Raw genomic sequence first — 17756 nt, 5'->3', positions numbered from 1 at the left:
AAGCGTGTTTCTGGAGTTCTGTGACCACTCTAGCAAACTAATAGAACCCAGAGGGGATTGTGGGAACCCCAACTTGAAGCTTTTTGGTTAGATGTTCTGGAGGCCCAGACTTGTGACTGGTTGTGTAGCAGGACGAGCCACAGACAAAACCTCTCAGACACCGAGTTGTAGAAGGAAGGGCTTTATTCAGCTGGGAGCATCGGCAAGCTACTGTCTTAAAATCTGAGCTCCCTGAGTGCACAATTTCTGTTCCTTTTAAGGGCTCACAACACTAAAGATTTCACATGAAAGGGTCGTGATTGATTTGAGCAAGCAGGGGGTACGTGACAGGGGCTGCATGCACCGGTGGTCAGAGTGAAACAGAAAAGAGCAGGGAGTTTCACAGTGTTCTTCCATACAATGCCTGGAATCTATGGGTAACATCGGGTTCTAAGTCATGAGTTAATTTTTAACTACTAGGTTTAGGCCAGGCAGGCCCAGGCCTGGTTTTGGACCTGGCGCCGGGCTGCCTGTCTTTGATTTCACTTCCTTGTTTTTTTCTTAAAACAGGTACTGAGTATAAAACAATATAAAACAATATGAGAGGGTCTCTCTCTTCCCTCAGGTGGGGCCATGGGGTTTGTGGTACTGAGCTCTTAACCTTTGAGATCTAACACTATCTCCTGATAGTGTTGGAAAGTTGAATTAGAGGATACCCGGCTCCTCTCCACTGCAGAACTTAACTTCTTGCTTGGTGTGTGGGGAGAAACTCCCACACATTTGGTCACACAAGTCTTCGTGTTGATTGTTGTGGTGTGAGAGCAGAGGAAAAACAGTTTGAGTTTTTCACTCTCAGACAGCACAGTGATTCTTCATAAAACTCTATGACTACACCAACGAGCATTGGCAAAGAACAAAAAATTATTCAATGTCTTTTACCAGTTCCATAAACTGGCAGTCATTCATAGCATTTACACATATATTCGTAATATTCTTAACAACTATATCCATGATACCTTTTCATAGTCTGCTTTAGAAAGTCCTGCATAGTATTTTCCACTTAATTCTGCATCAGTAGTATAGCTTCTTTTAATTTAAAAACTTGTCCATTCTATCTTTAAACTAGAAAGATAATTTTATTGTAATATAATCAAACAGTAATAATTATTTCAGATTAATCATCAATTACAATTTACATAGGTTATCACTAATTTGTGCTGTCTGCATTGAGGACTAAGCTCTGATTTTTTTTTTTAATCTTGCCTAAATTCCTATCTAACGGGTCTGGGGAATCATGCTCTGTAAACCATACATTCTCATCAGATGGTTTTATTTAACCCTGTATATCATGACTTACTTTCCAATCTGACTCTGGCATAACATGGAAGAAAATAAAAATATTTTACCCCAAAACATGTTTCTCTGCCATATCTTGAAATGGTGGTGCAAAGCCATCCCTTGTGGGAAAAATCCACATTCTATAGAGAATCCACTTTCCCCTTGTTTTCCTTTCTTCCTTTCTAGATCCAGGAGATAATCAACTAAGAGCCAGGCACTCTTTTAGGTCTGATAATAAACAATATACAACCTGTTCTCTCTGAAGTCTGCTATCTGAGAGCTTCCTCTGCACAGTAAAACTTGGTGCCTACAATCCTTTATCTTTACCTGAACATACATTTCCTTTCTATTGATCCCAGGTCTTCAGATAAACTCAACCAATTATAAACCAGAAAACGTTTATAGCCTGGAACACCGCCCCCCCCGCCACCCTGCCCCCGCCTTGAGTTGTCCCGCTTTTCTGAACTAAACCAATGTATTTCTTAAATATATTTGGTTGATGTCTCATGCCTCCCTAAAATATATAAAAGTAAGCCATACGCCACCCACCTTGGCACATGTTCTTAGGGCCACCTGAGGGCTGTGTCTTTGGCCATGGTCACTCATATTTGGCTCAGAATCAATCTCTAAAAATATTTTATACAGAGTTTGACTCTTTTCGTTAACAGCGTGATATATTCAAACACACTATGATCTGCATCTTTCATGTTAATGCTGCCTGGAGTAGACCATGATATGGATGTATTGTATGCTTTTAACTCCAACTGATGTGCTTTTAGATTGCTTCCACTGTATGCAACTACAAAGAATGCTTCGTTGCTCCCGTGTGCATTTTATTTTTCTAAGGTAGATTCTGAGACATAAAATTACCACAATTTTAGAAGATTTCCTACTCATGTAAAATATTAGTAGATACTTCCAGATCACCATCCAAAATGTCATTTTACACTCCCTTCAATGGTACAGAAGAGTACTCTTTCCCTTCTATCCTTTTCCACTCTTGGAGTCTTCTTTTTTTTCTTTTTTTGAGGCAGGGTCTCGCTCTGTCACCGAGGCTGGAGTGCAGTGGCATGATCATGGCTTAGTGCAGCCTCAACCTCTTGAGCTCAAGTGATCCTTCCACCTCAGGTTCCTGAATAGCTGGAACTACAGGCATATGCCACCACACCTGGCTAATTTTTGTATTTTTTGTAGACATGGGGTTTCTCCATGTTGCCTGGTCTGGTCTTGAACTCATGTGCTCATGTAATCCTTGGCCTCTCAAAACTGTTGGATTACAGGCCCATGTGCCACTGAGCCTGGCCTCACTCTTGGCATTTTAAGTCTTAAAAAATTTTGCTAATCTATGAATGAAAATCATTTTTAGTATACATTTCCCTGATAACTAGTGAGATTGAACATTTTTTCATATTTTAGTAGTGTTTCATTCTTAACATAATACCTGTATTTCTTCTGAAAATAACAAAATAATTATCTAAAGTATATACCCTGTGTTCTGTAATACCTGTATTTCTTCTGAAAATAACAAAATAATTATCTAAATAAAGTATATACCTTATGTTCTTTCTTTGGTTCTCTTTTAATGTTCCAAAAGCTCAGAAAATGCTAGAATGATTTTGAATACCTGTGGTCCAGTCATTGTTGGGGCAGGTCGATTTTCTTTTTGCATCTCTATGGACAAGAATCATTTGCATTACTGATTTCTACAATTTACAGAGCTGTGAAACTGCTCAAAGACAATGAAAGGGTAGAACTATTATGGAATCAAATTACTCAGTAGCGTATACCAGACAACATCTAGCATTCCATAGAACATCCAGCAATCTTTCACTGTTTTCTGAAAAGATAATACACTTAAAGCTTTTAACACATTGGCTCACAGTGAGAGCGCAGTAAATGTAATTTGCTTCTCCATTGTTAAAAGAATGAAAAACAAGATAATTGAGAATTTATAGCATTTCTGTGGAACTACAGTTCCCTGGATAGGTGCTGTATCTAGATTCATTTTTGATTTCATTGGGTCTTGCACAGTGCCTGGGAGCATTTATATACGTGGTCAGTAATTAAAAACAATTTATTTTTCCTACCTCTTAATAACTATCACAGTTGTTCAGTAATAGTTTTATTGGATAGAACTATGTTCAAGTATGTTCTAATTTATTCCCCTATCTGGAAAAATATGTATATTGTGAGAAAATAGGTTTGTCTTGCTTACATTATTATGTATCATATATTTTCATACTGGGGTTAACAAATATATTCTAAGCACCGAAACTGGTGGCCTTGAAAATGGCTAGACTAGCTGTTTCCTTTCATAGTCCAAACTGTGTGAATATAGCTAAATAAAAAATCTGGCTCTATTATAATAGCAAATGCGATTTTGTATGTGGAGTCTTAAGGCGTGATTATACTGTTTCTCACCATGAACAGTGATTTTTTACACATGATAAGGCAGGCTAGCAAATTCACATACATTACGGCTAGAATAATCCATTGCTTTAAAAACATGATTTTTACCTGCTTTTTAGATTGAGTGTTCTATAAAAATTTTTTCTTAACTGAAAAAAATATGCAGAGGCTAATGTAGACTGTAAAATGAAGGAGAAGCTTAGCTTTACTGTGGAGTCTGGGTCTGGGTGTAACCTAACTAGCTAGAGGATATGCAATTCCTGATTGACAGCAGATCCAGCATTATGCAGATTTTGTAAGGGAGAACACTCAGCTCAGAAACAGTGATGAGAGGCTCTGTTAGGAATTACTACATTCACCACTCATATCTTTTAGTTTTCTGTCTACTGGATTTGTAAATAAATAGCACAAAACAGTTCCTCTTTTGTTTTTATTAAAGTGATACTGCAATGCAGTTCAGTCTGTCAGCTAGGCATACATGTGTGAAATTTGATATTCTCACTAAATTAGCTAATTTTTAGCTGTGTTCCATGCTTATCTCTAGACCTTCGTGTATTAAATCCTGTCTCGAGCTGTTCCCTTTATACACAAGTGTGTTTTGCTTGTGCCTTCCTGTCTTCTTCAGTGAGAAGCTTTATGTAGGTCAGGCTTGGCTTAAGCAGATTTCCTGAACCTGCGTCAGCTTAAGCTGGAGGAATTTTAATAAACCCTCCCCTGTAGGCGTGGGCCTAAATGAGGCTAGCCTAGTTAAGCCTGATCTTTTTCTGTTTGTGAAAAGAGCTGAGCAGAGCTGAAGGCTGCATGGTGGTTTCAGAAACTGCCTACTTAATTTGAAAAGAACAATGGTAGGAAAGGCTAGATCTTCCAATTTTACCTTATCCGAAAAGCTTGATTTGCTAAAGCTTGTGAAGCCATATGTGAAAATTCTCGAAGAACACACTAATAAACATTCAGTAATAGTAGAAAAGAATAGATGTTGGGATATCATAGCAGTTAACTATAATGCAATTGGAGTAGACCGCCCTCCTCGAACAGCACAGGGCCTACGCACCCTTTATAAAAGGCTCAAAGAATATGCCAAACAGGAGCTATTGCAGCAAAAAGAGACCCAATCAGATTTTAAAAGCAATATTTCTGAGCCAACCAAGAAAGTTATGGAGATGATTCCCCAGATTTCCAGTTTTTGCCTGGTAAGAGACAGGAACCACATACAAAGGTAAGCTTTACTTTGTTTTGTTATGGAAAATTATGGCGCCTCCTATCTATTGGGCTTTGGCTTAGTCGTGATAGAGATATGCATAGTAAGCATCCCCACAACGGGAGCAATGAATAGTGTCTTTGTTTTGCATTTTTTAAAAAGAGAAAAGTGAGGCTATGAGGAATTTTTCTGTTGCATTTAAGCTACTTTTTACTGTCTTCCCCTCCCCCTTCCCTCCTGTAGTCTCTAAAAGTAAAGGTTAGGAAGGAATAAGTGGGTTGAAATTTGTGACATCACTTCATAAACTTCTTAAGCTTTAAAATTAAATTATTTAGTTTGCTTCTGAGAGATACTTTTTTTCTCATTTAAGATTACATTTCACTGGAATTTTCAATTTTATATAAAATTTATATAAAGTTAGCAGTTTCTAGAGAAATGGAACCTTGCTTTTTTATGAATTGTCATTGTCTACACTTATTGAATATATGTTAACTAACAAATATAAACAAAATCAATAAGTAAACTTGTTAATGGCATGATTGTGTATATGAAGACAGTTTAAATTATTTTTCTAACACGTTTAAAATAAAGATGAACACAACTAAAGGGAGTTAATGCCTAATTAGGGATTCAGTTTACTTAATAAAATTAAAAGTTTTTTGTTGTTGTTGTTTTTATTCCTTAATAGTCTAGTTTCACTTTGATCTTGGGTCGTATAGGAAAGAGTAAGCTTTCTCTTACTGCTTTGCAAGGATATCAAATTATGAATTTTAAAATACCCCTAAGAGCAACTGGGTTTTTTTAGAGTTAGAAGCAATTTTTTGGTTAAACTTGTGTTCTATGTAACTATTTGCCTTGGAATTTTCAAAAGTATTATCTTGCCACTAATTCAGATTGTAACCTCTGGCAAAATATAAAAATGGCAGCTACATTCTTATTCTGAACCATTTAGGGTAATTTAAACAAATTGTAAACTCCTTGTTAGTTTGAGGAGCCTTTCAAACAAAGCTTTACACAATGTGCTTTTCTATTGGTGGAAGAGGCATTATATAAGCAAATTATTGATTACTATGAAATCCCTTTGAAATTAGGAGAGAAGCAGAAAAAAACCACTTTGTAGCCAAGTGCATATGTTATTTTGGTAATTTACTAGGAAAGTATTTTTGAGCCTAGCTTCTTACCAGATACTGCTTATTTCTACTTGATAGCACAGTAAAAAAAATATCACCAGTGGGAATCCAGGACATGAATACACAGTGGATTAATTCTTGGGGCCACTGGTTAAAATGTTCACTGTGATGACAAGATGAAATCCCAATAGCTAGATATCCAGAAAACTACACAGTAAAATTGTTTTATACTGTGCTACTTATGCAGAATTTTCTCTCCCTTGAACCATGGAGAAAAGTGTTTTTTGCATTGCAGGTATAAAACTGTACCCTTTGGTTAGTAGGTATAGGTTTTTATAATTTGAAAACGACATGTAGAAACTGTAATTTTAGTTAGTTGCATATTTTAAAAATAACAGCAAGTAGAAGAAAAATAATATATAAATATACAAGTATCTGGTTACATTTTGACTATTTGTGTGTGAATATTTACAATATTCACACACAAAAAATCTTTTGGGATATGAACATTTCTCTGATAAAAATGAGTTGATTTGTACATTTCTATACCTATGGCTTAAATAATACCAATTTGTTAGGTTTTAAAGGGAAGAATATAAGAAACATGCCTTTTAAATTCTTATGTTACTGTGTCTACATTGACATTTTCTCTGTATTAGCTTATTTCTTTAATATATATATTTAATGTGCTTATATTTATTTGATTGACATCATCCTTGAATCTTAATAATCTCAGAAGTTTATAATTATTCTATAATCTTAACTATACTTCTACATAAATATGCCTGTTAATCTTACCAAACTCTTCCTTTTTAATAAGGAAAATACTAGTGTTTGCATTAACATACTTAAAAATATATACCTGTTTTGTAAGGCTGTTTATTTTCTGTAACTCACATTGACTTATGTCTTTATTTTTACCTCTTCCTAATATCAGTTTATATTTTGTGTTTTTGTAAACTGATCTTCAAAGTTCTGATTCTCAAGTCCTTCTCTGTCATTTTTGTGACCTGCTCTAAAGCTTTTTTTCTCCCTTTTTACATTGTTATGCCTTAGTTGTAATGTTTTAGCTAAAATGGAAAGGAATGTTCCAAATGTAAGGCATATTTTTAATTTACTTGGTAGTATTATGTCTATGTTTATACTCTCTATTTTACATACTAATTTGAAATAGTAATTATGTGGTTTTAAAAACTTAATTTTCATATGCAATTTTAGCCTTTTCCCATTCCAGGTTTTAGTAGAGCTATTAATAGAAGCAGAGCTTGCTACTTTGAATTACATTTATAATTAATTGTTTTGTTTTTGGAAATAATAAAATGACACAGAGACAAGAACAAAAATGAATTTATATAACCTACAAATAGATTTTTTATTATATACTATATATGTTTCATTTTGTCTCTTAGATAAATATCTGATATTTCTGGCAATTTAATGGCATTAGTAAGTAACGTATGGGTAGTTTTAATCTTTTTCTATGCATTCTGCTTGAACTTGTTCCAGCATTTTAATCATCCATGTAGAATGTATTCTTTTAATTATGTTTCTTATTATATGTAAAATCTTCTCTAAATAATATTAAATAAAGTATTTCCATTCATGTTCAATAATCTAATTTCCCTTTATAACTTTTATTTTTAAGTTAGGCAGAAGCATAAATTTAAAAAAACAACCTCAAGGAGCAGATATTCTTAATTCACAGCTTCACGTTATACATAAAATTATGTTTATAAAACAGAATTTTAAGGTTTATTGCATTTATAATATCATAACTTGTTATGTTGAAGCTTAAATTATGCTAAAGCTATAGTTGTCTCCATTGGGAATGCATATTTGGTGGAAATTATGTGTAAATTTAATAAACCTTTAATATGTCTGTATAGGCCATTAAAAATGTTTCATTAAAAAATCATTTAGTTTGTTTTTTTTCAGTCATTCAACACATAATGAGCACCTACTAGGTTCTAAGTACAGTACCTGCTAGGTACTGAGTATACAGTTGTGAATTAAAACCATTGCTCTTGTGAACTTTACCTGACCAGTGATTGAAAGACTTAAACAGCATCTGAGTCATATGGTTCAGAATAGGTAAAAGGGAAGTTTTTCCTATCAGATAAAAGCATCTGAAATAAGAAAGTTAGGATAACCTCCAGTAGTTGAGCATATCCCAAAGCCATATACAATCTTTATGTTTTATTTTTTGGGCAAATGCAGAAATCAGTACCTCCCATAGATGGCCTTTCACTGTCCTTTTATAAGTTATGGGCCTTCATGGTTTTAAGATCAGTCCAGGAGAGCAGAAGCCTGAGGTCTAGGGCTAAGGTATGGGGATAATAAGACTGATAATGCATTAAATGGCTCTGTACACCATTTGAAAACCTTAGGGTTGTGGGAAAGATTGGTGTCTGTTTGACAACATGAAAACTGGCTTTTCTTTTTATTTTCTTCATTGGCCTTCTATAATATTTGTAATTTCCTGCTCCTTTAAAGCACAATTTTAAAGTTAAGGATGGGGGAGATCTGTGAGTATGTATTATTGAAATCCCAATCTTAGTCACTTTAATGTATTTCAAGTGTTTAAGATTTTTTTTTTATTTTGTAACTTTATAGTTTTAAAGCTTTATCATTTAATGTATATTAAATTAAAATTATGCTATAAATATACACTTTTTCTTCATTTGATTTACATATTATAATGCTTTTTTGTGTGCTATAGTGCAAACTTGGATGAGGAGGCACAGGCTGGTACCAGTTCACTACAGGTAATGTTGGATCACCATCCTGTTGCTATTACAGTGGAGGTGAAGCAAGAAGAAGACATTAAACCACCTCCTCCACTGGTTTTAAATTCTCAACAGAGTGATACTTTAGAGCAAAGAGAAGAACATGAATTAGTACATGTTATGGAAAGATCCTTGTCGCCTTCACTTTCCTCTGTTGATATGAGAATGACATCGTCTCCATCTTCTATTCCAAGGAGAGGTGATTTTTTTCGGCATGAGAGTGGTGAACACTTTAGGTCACTATTAGGGTATGATCCTCAGATCCTGCAAATGTTGAAAGAGGAGCATCAGATAATTTTAGAAAATCAAAAAAATTTTGGATTGTATGTTCAGGAGAAGAGGGATGGATTGAAAAGAAGGCAGCAGCTAGAGGAAGAGCTACTAAGAGCAAAAATTGAAGTGGAGAAGCTGAAAGCAATTCGCTTACGGCATGATCTACCTGAATATAACAGTCTCTAAGTTTTTTTTTCAATCTTGCAATTTGATAATTTTGATTTTGGCCAAATTACTTTAATTTGGGAATATCCTGAAACAGAATACACGTTCTTGAAAAATGTTGTTAATCTCTATTATGGAAAAACTTTTTAGATATAATTTTCTAATTATTTTCTTTTGAGATATTAAAATTTACTGGTTGGTTGGCATGGTTATAGTTTTTATTGTCTTCTTTTTTTTTTTTCCCTAAGTTTAATTGTTGACCTTACAAAAGATATTTTATTCTGATCACTAAGATATACACAAATGCATATACAAACACATATTCTTTCAAAGTTCTGAGTCTTCAACATTTTTAGTTAGAACTTTGAAAGCTATAATTAGAGATTTTTAAGTCAGTCTAATTTAGGAGCTATACTAACCTAATACCAAGAAGCTTGTCTGTATGACATTGGTTTTTATGCTTTTATCTTTTGAAGGAGTAAATCCTAGGATTTTAGAGATGGAAGATATTTGGAGAACACTTTTTTCCCATCTCTGCAGTTTAGGGGTAATGAAACAGGTCCAGGGAGAACTCAATGACTTACTTAGGGTAACAAAGCTATTTATGGCAGAGCAGAGACCAGCACTTAGTTTTTCTTTGTGTAATTTCTGTCCCGCTATTCGATAGAAGTAAATATCCACTAAAACATTCTCTAGATTTAAATATTAGAAGCATTTCTTTCATTAAAATTGCCTTTAAAGATTGTTAGGTTGTGAAATCAGGATAATTACATCAATTACCCCCATTCTCTCTCTATTTTTGTTCCAGCAAAATAGATAAGGTATTCCATTGAAGCTATCATATATTTTGGCTGTGTGATTTAAAGACATGTCTTAATTCATTTTGAATGTCCTGTTCTGGAAAAAATTTCTTTCACAGTAAAAATCAGAATGAACAAAATTAAAATTTTATGTATTTTATAAGTATTGTTATTTTAGTATTCATGGAAATAAAACCTCAATTCTTAAAGCATACATATTAAATTTATATTAAATCTCTAATATGTATGTTACTTAAGAATTTCTATTTTTGCTGGGGTTTTGTTGAGAAGGGATTTTTAAGCCAAGTTGTAGAATGGGGTGGGTGTAATTTCAGCAGTGAAGGGGACCATGGGTGTTTGAAGTCAAGAGTGAGACGCTGGAAAAAAGACAAAAGAATGGGAAAAAGTGGATTGAGTATATAAGCACAAATGCAGTGCTAAGCCATTGATTTTAAGTGAATGTAGAGAGAGTCAATTTGGGCTGTAGTATCCTGGACTAGGAAGGACATCTCCCTGGACTAGGTAGGGTAGCTGCTGTTTAGCTCCAGCAGAATTTTCACATGCGGGGATAAACCAGAAATCTGCATTTTTTAATGAAGAATCTTCCAATTTTAAAATGTTTGCAAATAACACAAAATGCTTTTAAAACATTATACAGACAACATGTGAGTGGACCTCATTGAGCCATTGGGCTTCCACATAGTGGCCTTTGGAGTAGAGCAATGGTTTTCCAAGTATGGGTCCTGACCAGCAGCATCAGCATCACTTGAGAACTTGTTAGAAATGTAAATCCATTTCCAAGTGAATTAGAAACCCTGGGGGTGTCAGCAATCTCTTTTAATAAACCCTGTAGCGATTCTGATGCATGCTAAAGTTTGAGAACCAGTGAAACAGAGTATTTTGGAACCTCGCTTGGTGCCTAAATCATACTAGTCTCAAAATTTTTGTCGAAGAGTAGTTGAAAGTGAACTGAGGGATATAAATTTGGATGATGGTTGATACCAGATTATGAATTACATTAAATACTTTTTTTTTTTTTTTTGAGATGGAGTCTTGCTTTGTCACCTAGGTTGGAGTGCAGTGGTGCGATCTTGGCTCACTGCAATCTCCGTTTCCTGGGTTCAAGTGATTCTCCTGCCTCAGCTTCCCAAGTAGCTGGGACTACAGGCGTACCACCATGCCTGGCTAATTTTTTGTGTTTTTAGTAGAGACGGGGTTTCACTGTGTTAGCCAGGATGGTCTTGATCTCCTGACCTCGTGATCTGCCCGCCTCGGCCTCCCAAAGTGCTGGGATTACAGGCTTGAGCCACCGTGCCCAGCCTAAATACTATTTTTAATGAGTCAGACTTAACGTACAATGGGAAGCCATTGAATGCTTTGAATTAGGGGGCTAATTTGATTATAGTTGTGATTTAGGAGGAGTGGCATTTAGGGACAGGCATTGTATTGGAAGAACTTAAATCAGAAATTTAAGTTATGGCTATAGAAATAGAAAAAAATGAACTCAAGGTACTATTTTAGCATGTTGACTGCTTAATTTCATTGGTTGGATTAAAAAGAGGATGTTTTATAGCTGGTAGAGTTAACTTCTTTAATTATAAAGATGTCCTGAATATATAATATTGATATATCCTTTTGACAATGTTACCTTTTCTCTTTAATCTGTGCTATGACTTTTCTTTGAGTCTAATGAATCTTGTAATTCTTAATTTGAGGTAATGTTTCCCACTATAATTCTAGTAAATACATCTTGGCAGTAGTAAGCTTTATTTTTTGAAATTATTGAAAGCACACATATGAGATGTAATTCACTTTAGAGTTTCAGCATGCTACTAAGAATTGATAATGAATGTTCAATTTAAATGTTGGCTTTTACAGCAAATCAGAGTTTTCCCAAGTGTGTTCTGTGGAACATTAATTCTGTGAGATGTTTCTAGAAAAGAGATCTGTGTTAAAAAAAAAGTGCAGTATACATCTTTTTTATTTTTGGTGGTTAGGTTCTAAAATAATTGTGGAAGGTAAAAATTATGTATATACAAAATAGCCCTTGAAAATTCCTTTGCTGCCCATAAAATAGCATAAACATAGTCTGCTACAATCATATTTTTCTGCAGCATTGTTTAAGATTGCTTTTTCTTTAGTGTGTTAGGTGACACAATTCATTAGCATTTAGGGGCTGTATACAATAAGAAACCTATTTTTAAATATTTTTAAACACCAGAATCACACTCTTTGAGTTTACTGCAGCAACTTTTCCAAGTCAATCTTGTTTTTCTCCAAGTCAGTCTTGTTTACTTTTAATTTGCAAAAGTTTAAATGCATATAATTCTCCTCATTGTCTACCTCCCCTTGTATAACCATGATTAACATAGTATAGTTTATGAGAATTCCTGTATAAAGAAAATTATTTATTTGACCATAGAATCCTTTTCCGAGGCTGTTTATTATCTTACAGAGTATCTTAGGGTAATTTGGAACCAAACCTTTTTTTTTCTTCTTTTTTGTATTGAGACTTTTTTGAGTTAGGGGACTACTTACCAACTAACATTAGCAGTTTTTGTTGAGGACAAGTTTCATTAAGGGGAATATATAGGGGAAAGTTTGCTAGTACAATGGAATGTACACTTGGCTTTCTATCTGCAGGTTTCACATCTGCAGATTGAACCGCTGTGGATTGAAAATATTCAGGCAGAAAAATAAATAACAGTACAACAATAAAAAGTAATATGAAATTTAAAAAGACGGTATAACTGAGGTAGGAGTTGGGCTAATCCCCAGTTTTGGGGCTCACTTGTCCTGTATCCTAACAACTATTTACATAGTATTTACATTATATTAGCCATTGTAAGTAATCTAGAGATGATTTAAAGTATATGGAAGGATGTGTGTAAATTGTATGTGAATACAAACATTTTATATAAGGGACTTGAGTATCTGTGGATCTTGATGGGGTAGGGGGTGTCCTGAAACAAATCCCCCTTGGATACTGAGGGATGACTATACACTTAAGCCACCAGACATCTTGCATACCATAGACAATTGTTTGGGGTCCATGAGCTTTAATTACAAAATGTAATGCTGGGAGAACATAGAGAAGAGTGATTTTGTTTTTTAAATGTAGACTTGATTCTGTAGAAATATACTACATTTGATAAATATACTAAGTATATAGATTATTTCATCCAATATATTAGTAATTTAGATAGTGGATAGCCACTTTCCTATCTTTCTCTTATCCATATGAATGTAAATGGATATGTTGTTACAACTTACGATTTTCTAAACTAGCTGTGATTTATAATGACATCCTGAGAAAAGTCAGTGAAACTCATTTCTAACGAATACCGGATTTCTTAAAATAGTCAAGTATTTTTCTTTTGTGTATGATGAGATATTAACTTGGTGTTATTTCATTTTTTTTTTTAAGGAGTCATTCTACCCTGTTCTATCTTTACTTATGTGAAAATGTTTAAAATATGAGTTTTTTTCATGTGCCTTCTTTTGGAGTAATGTCAACTTTTAAATACACATGTTTAAATAACTTAGAGTGTAATAAATTGTGTTTAATATATACTGTAGATAATGATGGTTAAATGCTTTGTTAACACATGTTCTTTTAAATACAAGATACTACTTTGTACTGATTTGTGTACTTTTTTTGTGTGCCGTTAAGACAAATAATTCAGTACTGTAGAGGTAAAATTTTTTGATGAGGTATAATTGAAATACATTTATTTAGATGATTATGTTATAATAGACGGCCAATGTACCATATCTAAATATCACATTTCATTTCTTTTTTCAAATGTTAAGAGCCACAGCTTCTCAAAATCAAATATTTGATGGTGAATTTGATTGTAAACACTTAAAAGTAATTAGATGAAATATGGTTGCATACTTAAACAAGAGTAAGTTCTTAGAATATGCAATCTAATTAAACATTAACAGTCAAGCAAAATCTTTGTATACGATTTTGAGAAATTGTTCAATATATTTTTATAAATCTTTTATATTGATTAAAGCTAGTAGTTACAATTTGAACATATTATTTATTTTTAGTTTCCAATTGCTTTGTAATAGTGGAAAGCAAAATAAATGAGTAAATAAAAATAAAAATAAAAATATCGCTCATATCAGTCCAGACAACTTAAACTAAAAGGATATATCATTATAATTCCACTTTGCTAGCAGGTCTTTTTTGTTTTAAAATTTATGTGTGAATTCACCTCTGTTACAAAGTTTTTTTTCCCCTAACATTAAGAAACCTTTCAAACATACAGAAAAAGTGAAAAGATAGTTATAGTAAGTATCCATATATCTACCACATAGATTCTGCAATTAATATTTTGCTATACTTGGCTTCATCACCTATTTATCCATCAATTCTTTTTTTTTAAAGGAAAAATGTTACTTCGAAACAAGTTGTAGAGTTAGAATAATTTACCCTTAAGTACTTCAGCATGAGTATTACTAGAGTTCACTATTTATTTGTGCATGTGTGTTTTTTAGGTAAGATTTGCATACAGTGAAATGCACAAATTTAAAATATACCATTTGGTGAGTTTTGATCTACAACTGTGTAGCTCAAACCTCTGTCAAGAATTAGAACAATATCACCTCAGAAAGTCCTCTCTTGCCTGCTTCTAATCAGTCTTCTTGCACATCAGGCAACCATTGTCCTAATTTAAAAAAAATTATAGATAAGTTTTGCCTATTCTAGAACTTCATGTAATTGGAATCATACAATATGCATACTTTGTTTCTGTTTTTTTCACCTATCTTAGTGTTTTTAATATTCATCCATGTTTATCCATCCTATTAGTAGCTCATTGCTTTCTGTTGCTGTGCAGTATTCCATTGCATAAATATACCACACTTTTTATGCATTATCTTCTGATGGACTTCTTGGCAATTTCCATACTTTGGCTATTATGTATAAAGATTCTATGAATATTCTTGTGCAAGTTTTTCATGGACATAATGTTAGTTAGGGAACCATACAGACTTAACCTTTAAGAAATTGCCAGACATTTTCTAAAGTGATTATATCATTTTACACTTCCATCAACAGGGTATGAGTTTTTTTTTTTTTTTTAATTTTTGCAAAAGGCTGGGCATAGTGGCTCACACCTGTCATCCCAGCACTTTGGGAGGCTGAGGCGGGTGGATCGCTTGAGGCCAGGAGTTCGAAACCAGCCTGGCCACCATGGTGAAACCCCGTCTCTACTAAAAATACAAAAATCAGCTGGGCGTGGTGGCAGGCACCTGTAATCCCAGCTACTCAGGAGGCTGAGGCAGGAAAATTGCTTGAATCTGGGAGGCAGAAGTTGCAGTGAGCCCTGATGACGCCACTGTACTCCACCTTGGGCAACAGAGCAAGACCCTGTCTCAAAAATGAAACAAAACGCCCTTTGCATGTTCAGTGACTGGAATGTCAGAAGTGAAATTGATGAATAATTTTTGTAATATTTAAGTGCATTCAAAATGTTGGGCAGGTAATTTAGATATCTGGGAATATTGTAGTTTATTGGTTTTTTTTTTTTTCATTTTAGTACTAGTTGCATATATATGCTCTGACATGAGGTATTGAAGAAATATGAAATGTGTAGTCTCTGCTACACTTATAAAAATTCTGAAAATGATCTTTAATGCAAAGAAATATCTTCTAGGTTTATTTTATACTTATTGATACTTATATTTAGTTCACATTCAATCTCTTAGATAAAGAAAACTGAGTGATTATCAGTTTGAAGGGATTTGTATATTAATGTTTGTATGCTTTTTAGTGTAATAAAAACTTTCAATCTTAAATTTATATTGCAGTTATATGTTAATGCATATTAAACATTGGTAGGTTTTGGTAATTTTAAAACTCAAAACATGATCTGCAAGAGTATTTACATTCTTTATTGAATTTGATTATATGAGACATTTTAAATTTTCATTTGTGCCATTGAAAACAATGTGTGTATTTAGAATTGTTAAACAAAAGAATATTAGGCTGGGTGCGGTGGCTCATGCCTGTAATCCTAGCACTTTGTGAGGCTGAGGCAGGAGGATTGCTTGAGTCCAGGAGTTGGAGACCAACCTGAAGACCTCATTTAAAAAAAAAAAAAAAGAATATTAAAGGCTTAGGTTTATGGGTTGTACAATTAAGTCATTCAACTCCAGAGTGGCTATGCTTAGGAATCATTCACTAAGACGATAATGCCCACTATTAATATTAAATGACATTATTTCCCTTTATCAAAACGTGCCCTTATGAATTTTTTTTTTTTTTTTTTTGAGATGGGGTCTCGCTCTGTCACCCAGGCTGGAGTACAGTGGCACAGTCACAGCTCACTGGAGCCTCAACCTCCTGGGCTCAAGCAACCTACCTGCCTCAACTTCCTGAGTAGCTGGAACCACAGGTGTGCACCACCATGCCCAGCTAATATTTGTATTTTTTATAGAGACAGAGTTTTGCCGTATTGTCCAGGCTGGTCTTGAACTCCTGGGCTTGAGTGATTCTCTCACCTTGGCCCCCCAAAGTGCTGGGATTACAGGTGTGAGCCACTGTGCCAGCCACCTTATGAGTCTTGCAGATAGACCTTCAAGTCTCTTGTTTATGCCGACCACTTTTTGGTATGGATTTGGCAAGCACATTACAGGGTCAAGGGGAAAATAGATCAGAACCCAGTTTACAGTTAAGAAATTATAGACTGGGATTGTTAGGGGTGGTTATTCTGGGACATAGCAAATTAGTCAATATTTTCTGTAGTACAAGTAGTCTAGATATAGGAGGTTATGTTCCACTATTCCATGTTCCCAACGATCTTGTTTTTACCTTTTGGAATTATTCACCCTCTCTATTCCATGCTGTATGGCCTACATAATTTTAAAAATGGGAGTAATTGAGAAAGGGACAAGGGCAAATGTTGATGGTGTAAACATTAAGGGAGCACTTACTATGTGGCAAATACTGTTGTGTTTTACATATATTCACTAATCCTTGCTCACAGTAGGTTTGCGAGGTAAGTATTAGTATTATATTCATTTTATAGATTTATAAACTGGCACAAAGGTGTTAAGTAACTTATATAGGGTCATAGAGCTAGTAAGAGGCAGACTTAAGACTCTAACCCAGCCAGTCTGTCTCCATAGTTCATGCCCTTCTGCTGTTCTGCAAAAGAAAAGTGTATATCTGAGAATCTTATGGTATTTCAAAGTTACTTATAAGTAATTTCTGAATTATCAGAATTTAGTTATCTTGTTCATTGTTTTTTCTGGGAGCTGGTGGGATGGTGGCAGGGAGGGTCTTGGACATAACATCCATTCTCTTAGACCCTGGGAATACAATACGGTATTTTACTCCAGGATGTTTTCCCCAGTCTTTTGATGAAGACATTCTTTTTACCTGCTCTTTAGGGTAAAAGGGGAAGTATGTTTTTCTCTTGGATAACCTAATAAAAACAGAGAAACACATTTTAACTATGCAGAAAGATTTTGTCAGTTTTTAATTCAATGCACAGTGACTGCTACTGGTAGAAATAATACAAAAAGAAAACTAATTAAAATTGACTAAAATTGCACACAGCAAAATTTGTGTGAAAAGAGTTCAAAAGCTAATTGAAGCATTCTGTCTTTTGTTAATGCTAAAAACCTCAAAACTTTATCTGGGAAGATCGGGCTTGGTAAA

At 34.2% G+C, this 17756-nt stretch overlaps 2 protein-coding genes across 4 annotated transcripts in view; both read left to right on the top strand.

The window, feature by feature from the left end:
• The window catches only part of RAD54B (RAD54 homolog B), a 108882-nt gene that overhangs the window by 33730 nt on the left and 57396 nt on the right, over positions 1-17756 (top strand). Inside the window, exon 4 of one of the 3 annotated variants that reach the window (XM_009455664.5) lies at positions 8774-13722. The exons of the other annotated variants lie outside the window; for them this stretch is intronic. Within the exon in view, the coding sequence (XP_009453939.1) occupies positions 8774-8823 (50 nt within the window). The 3' untranslated portion in view covers positions 8824-13722. Of the gene's footprint in view, positions 1-8773; positions 13723-17756 lie in introns of those variants that run through there. 3 annotated transcript variants of the gene reach the window in all.
• On the top strand, positions 4008-13722 carry FSBP (fibrinogen silencer binding protein). The gene is made up of 2 exons (XM_003951301.6): positions 4008-4942; positions 8774-13722. Exons 1-2 carry the CDS (start codon positions 4569-4571, stop codon positions 9297-9299), a joined length of 900 nt encoding a protein of 299 aa, XP_003951350.1. The 5' UTR covers positions 4008-4568; the 3' UTR covers positions 9300-13722.

The sequence above is a fragment of the Pan troglodytes genome, chromosome 7 (genome assembly GCF_028858775.2).
Source record: "Pan troglodytes isolate AG18354 chromosome 7, NHGRI_mPanTro3-v2.0_pri, whole genome shotgun sequence".
NCBI classification, from domain to species: domain Eukaryota; kingdom Metazoa; phylum Chordata; class Mammalia; order Primates; family Hominidae; genus Pan; species Pan troglodytes.
Note: the sequence above shows the minus strand (reverse complement) of the source record. Positions and strands in the feature narration are given on the sequence as shown.

Bases quoted from the DNA above. Each gene is read 5' to 3' on its own strand.
- FSBP (XM_003951301.6), top strand. From the start codon at position 4,569: ATGGTAGGAAAGGCTAGATCTTCCAATTTTACCTTATCCGAAAAGCTT. The intron at 4,943-8,773 runs GTAAGCTTTACT...TGTGTGCTATAG, and splicing joins GACAGGAACCACATACAAAG to TGCAAACTTGGATGAGGAGG.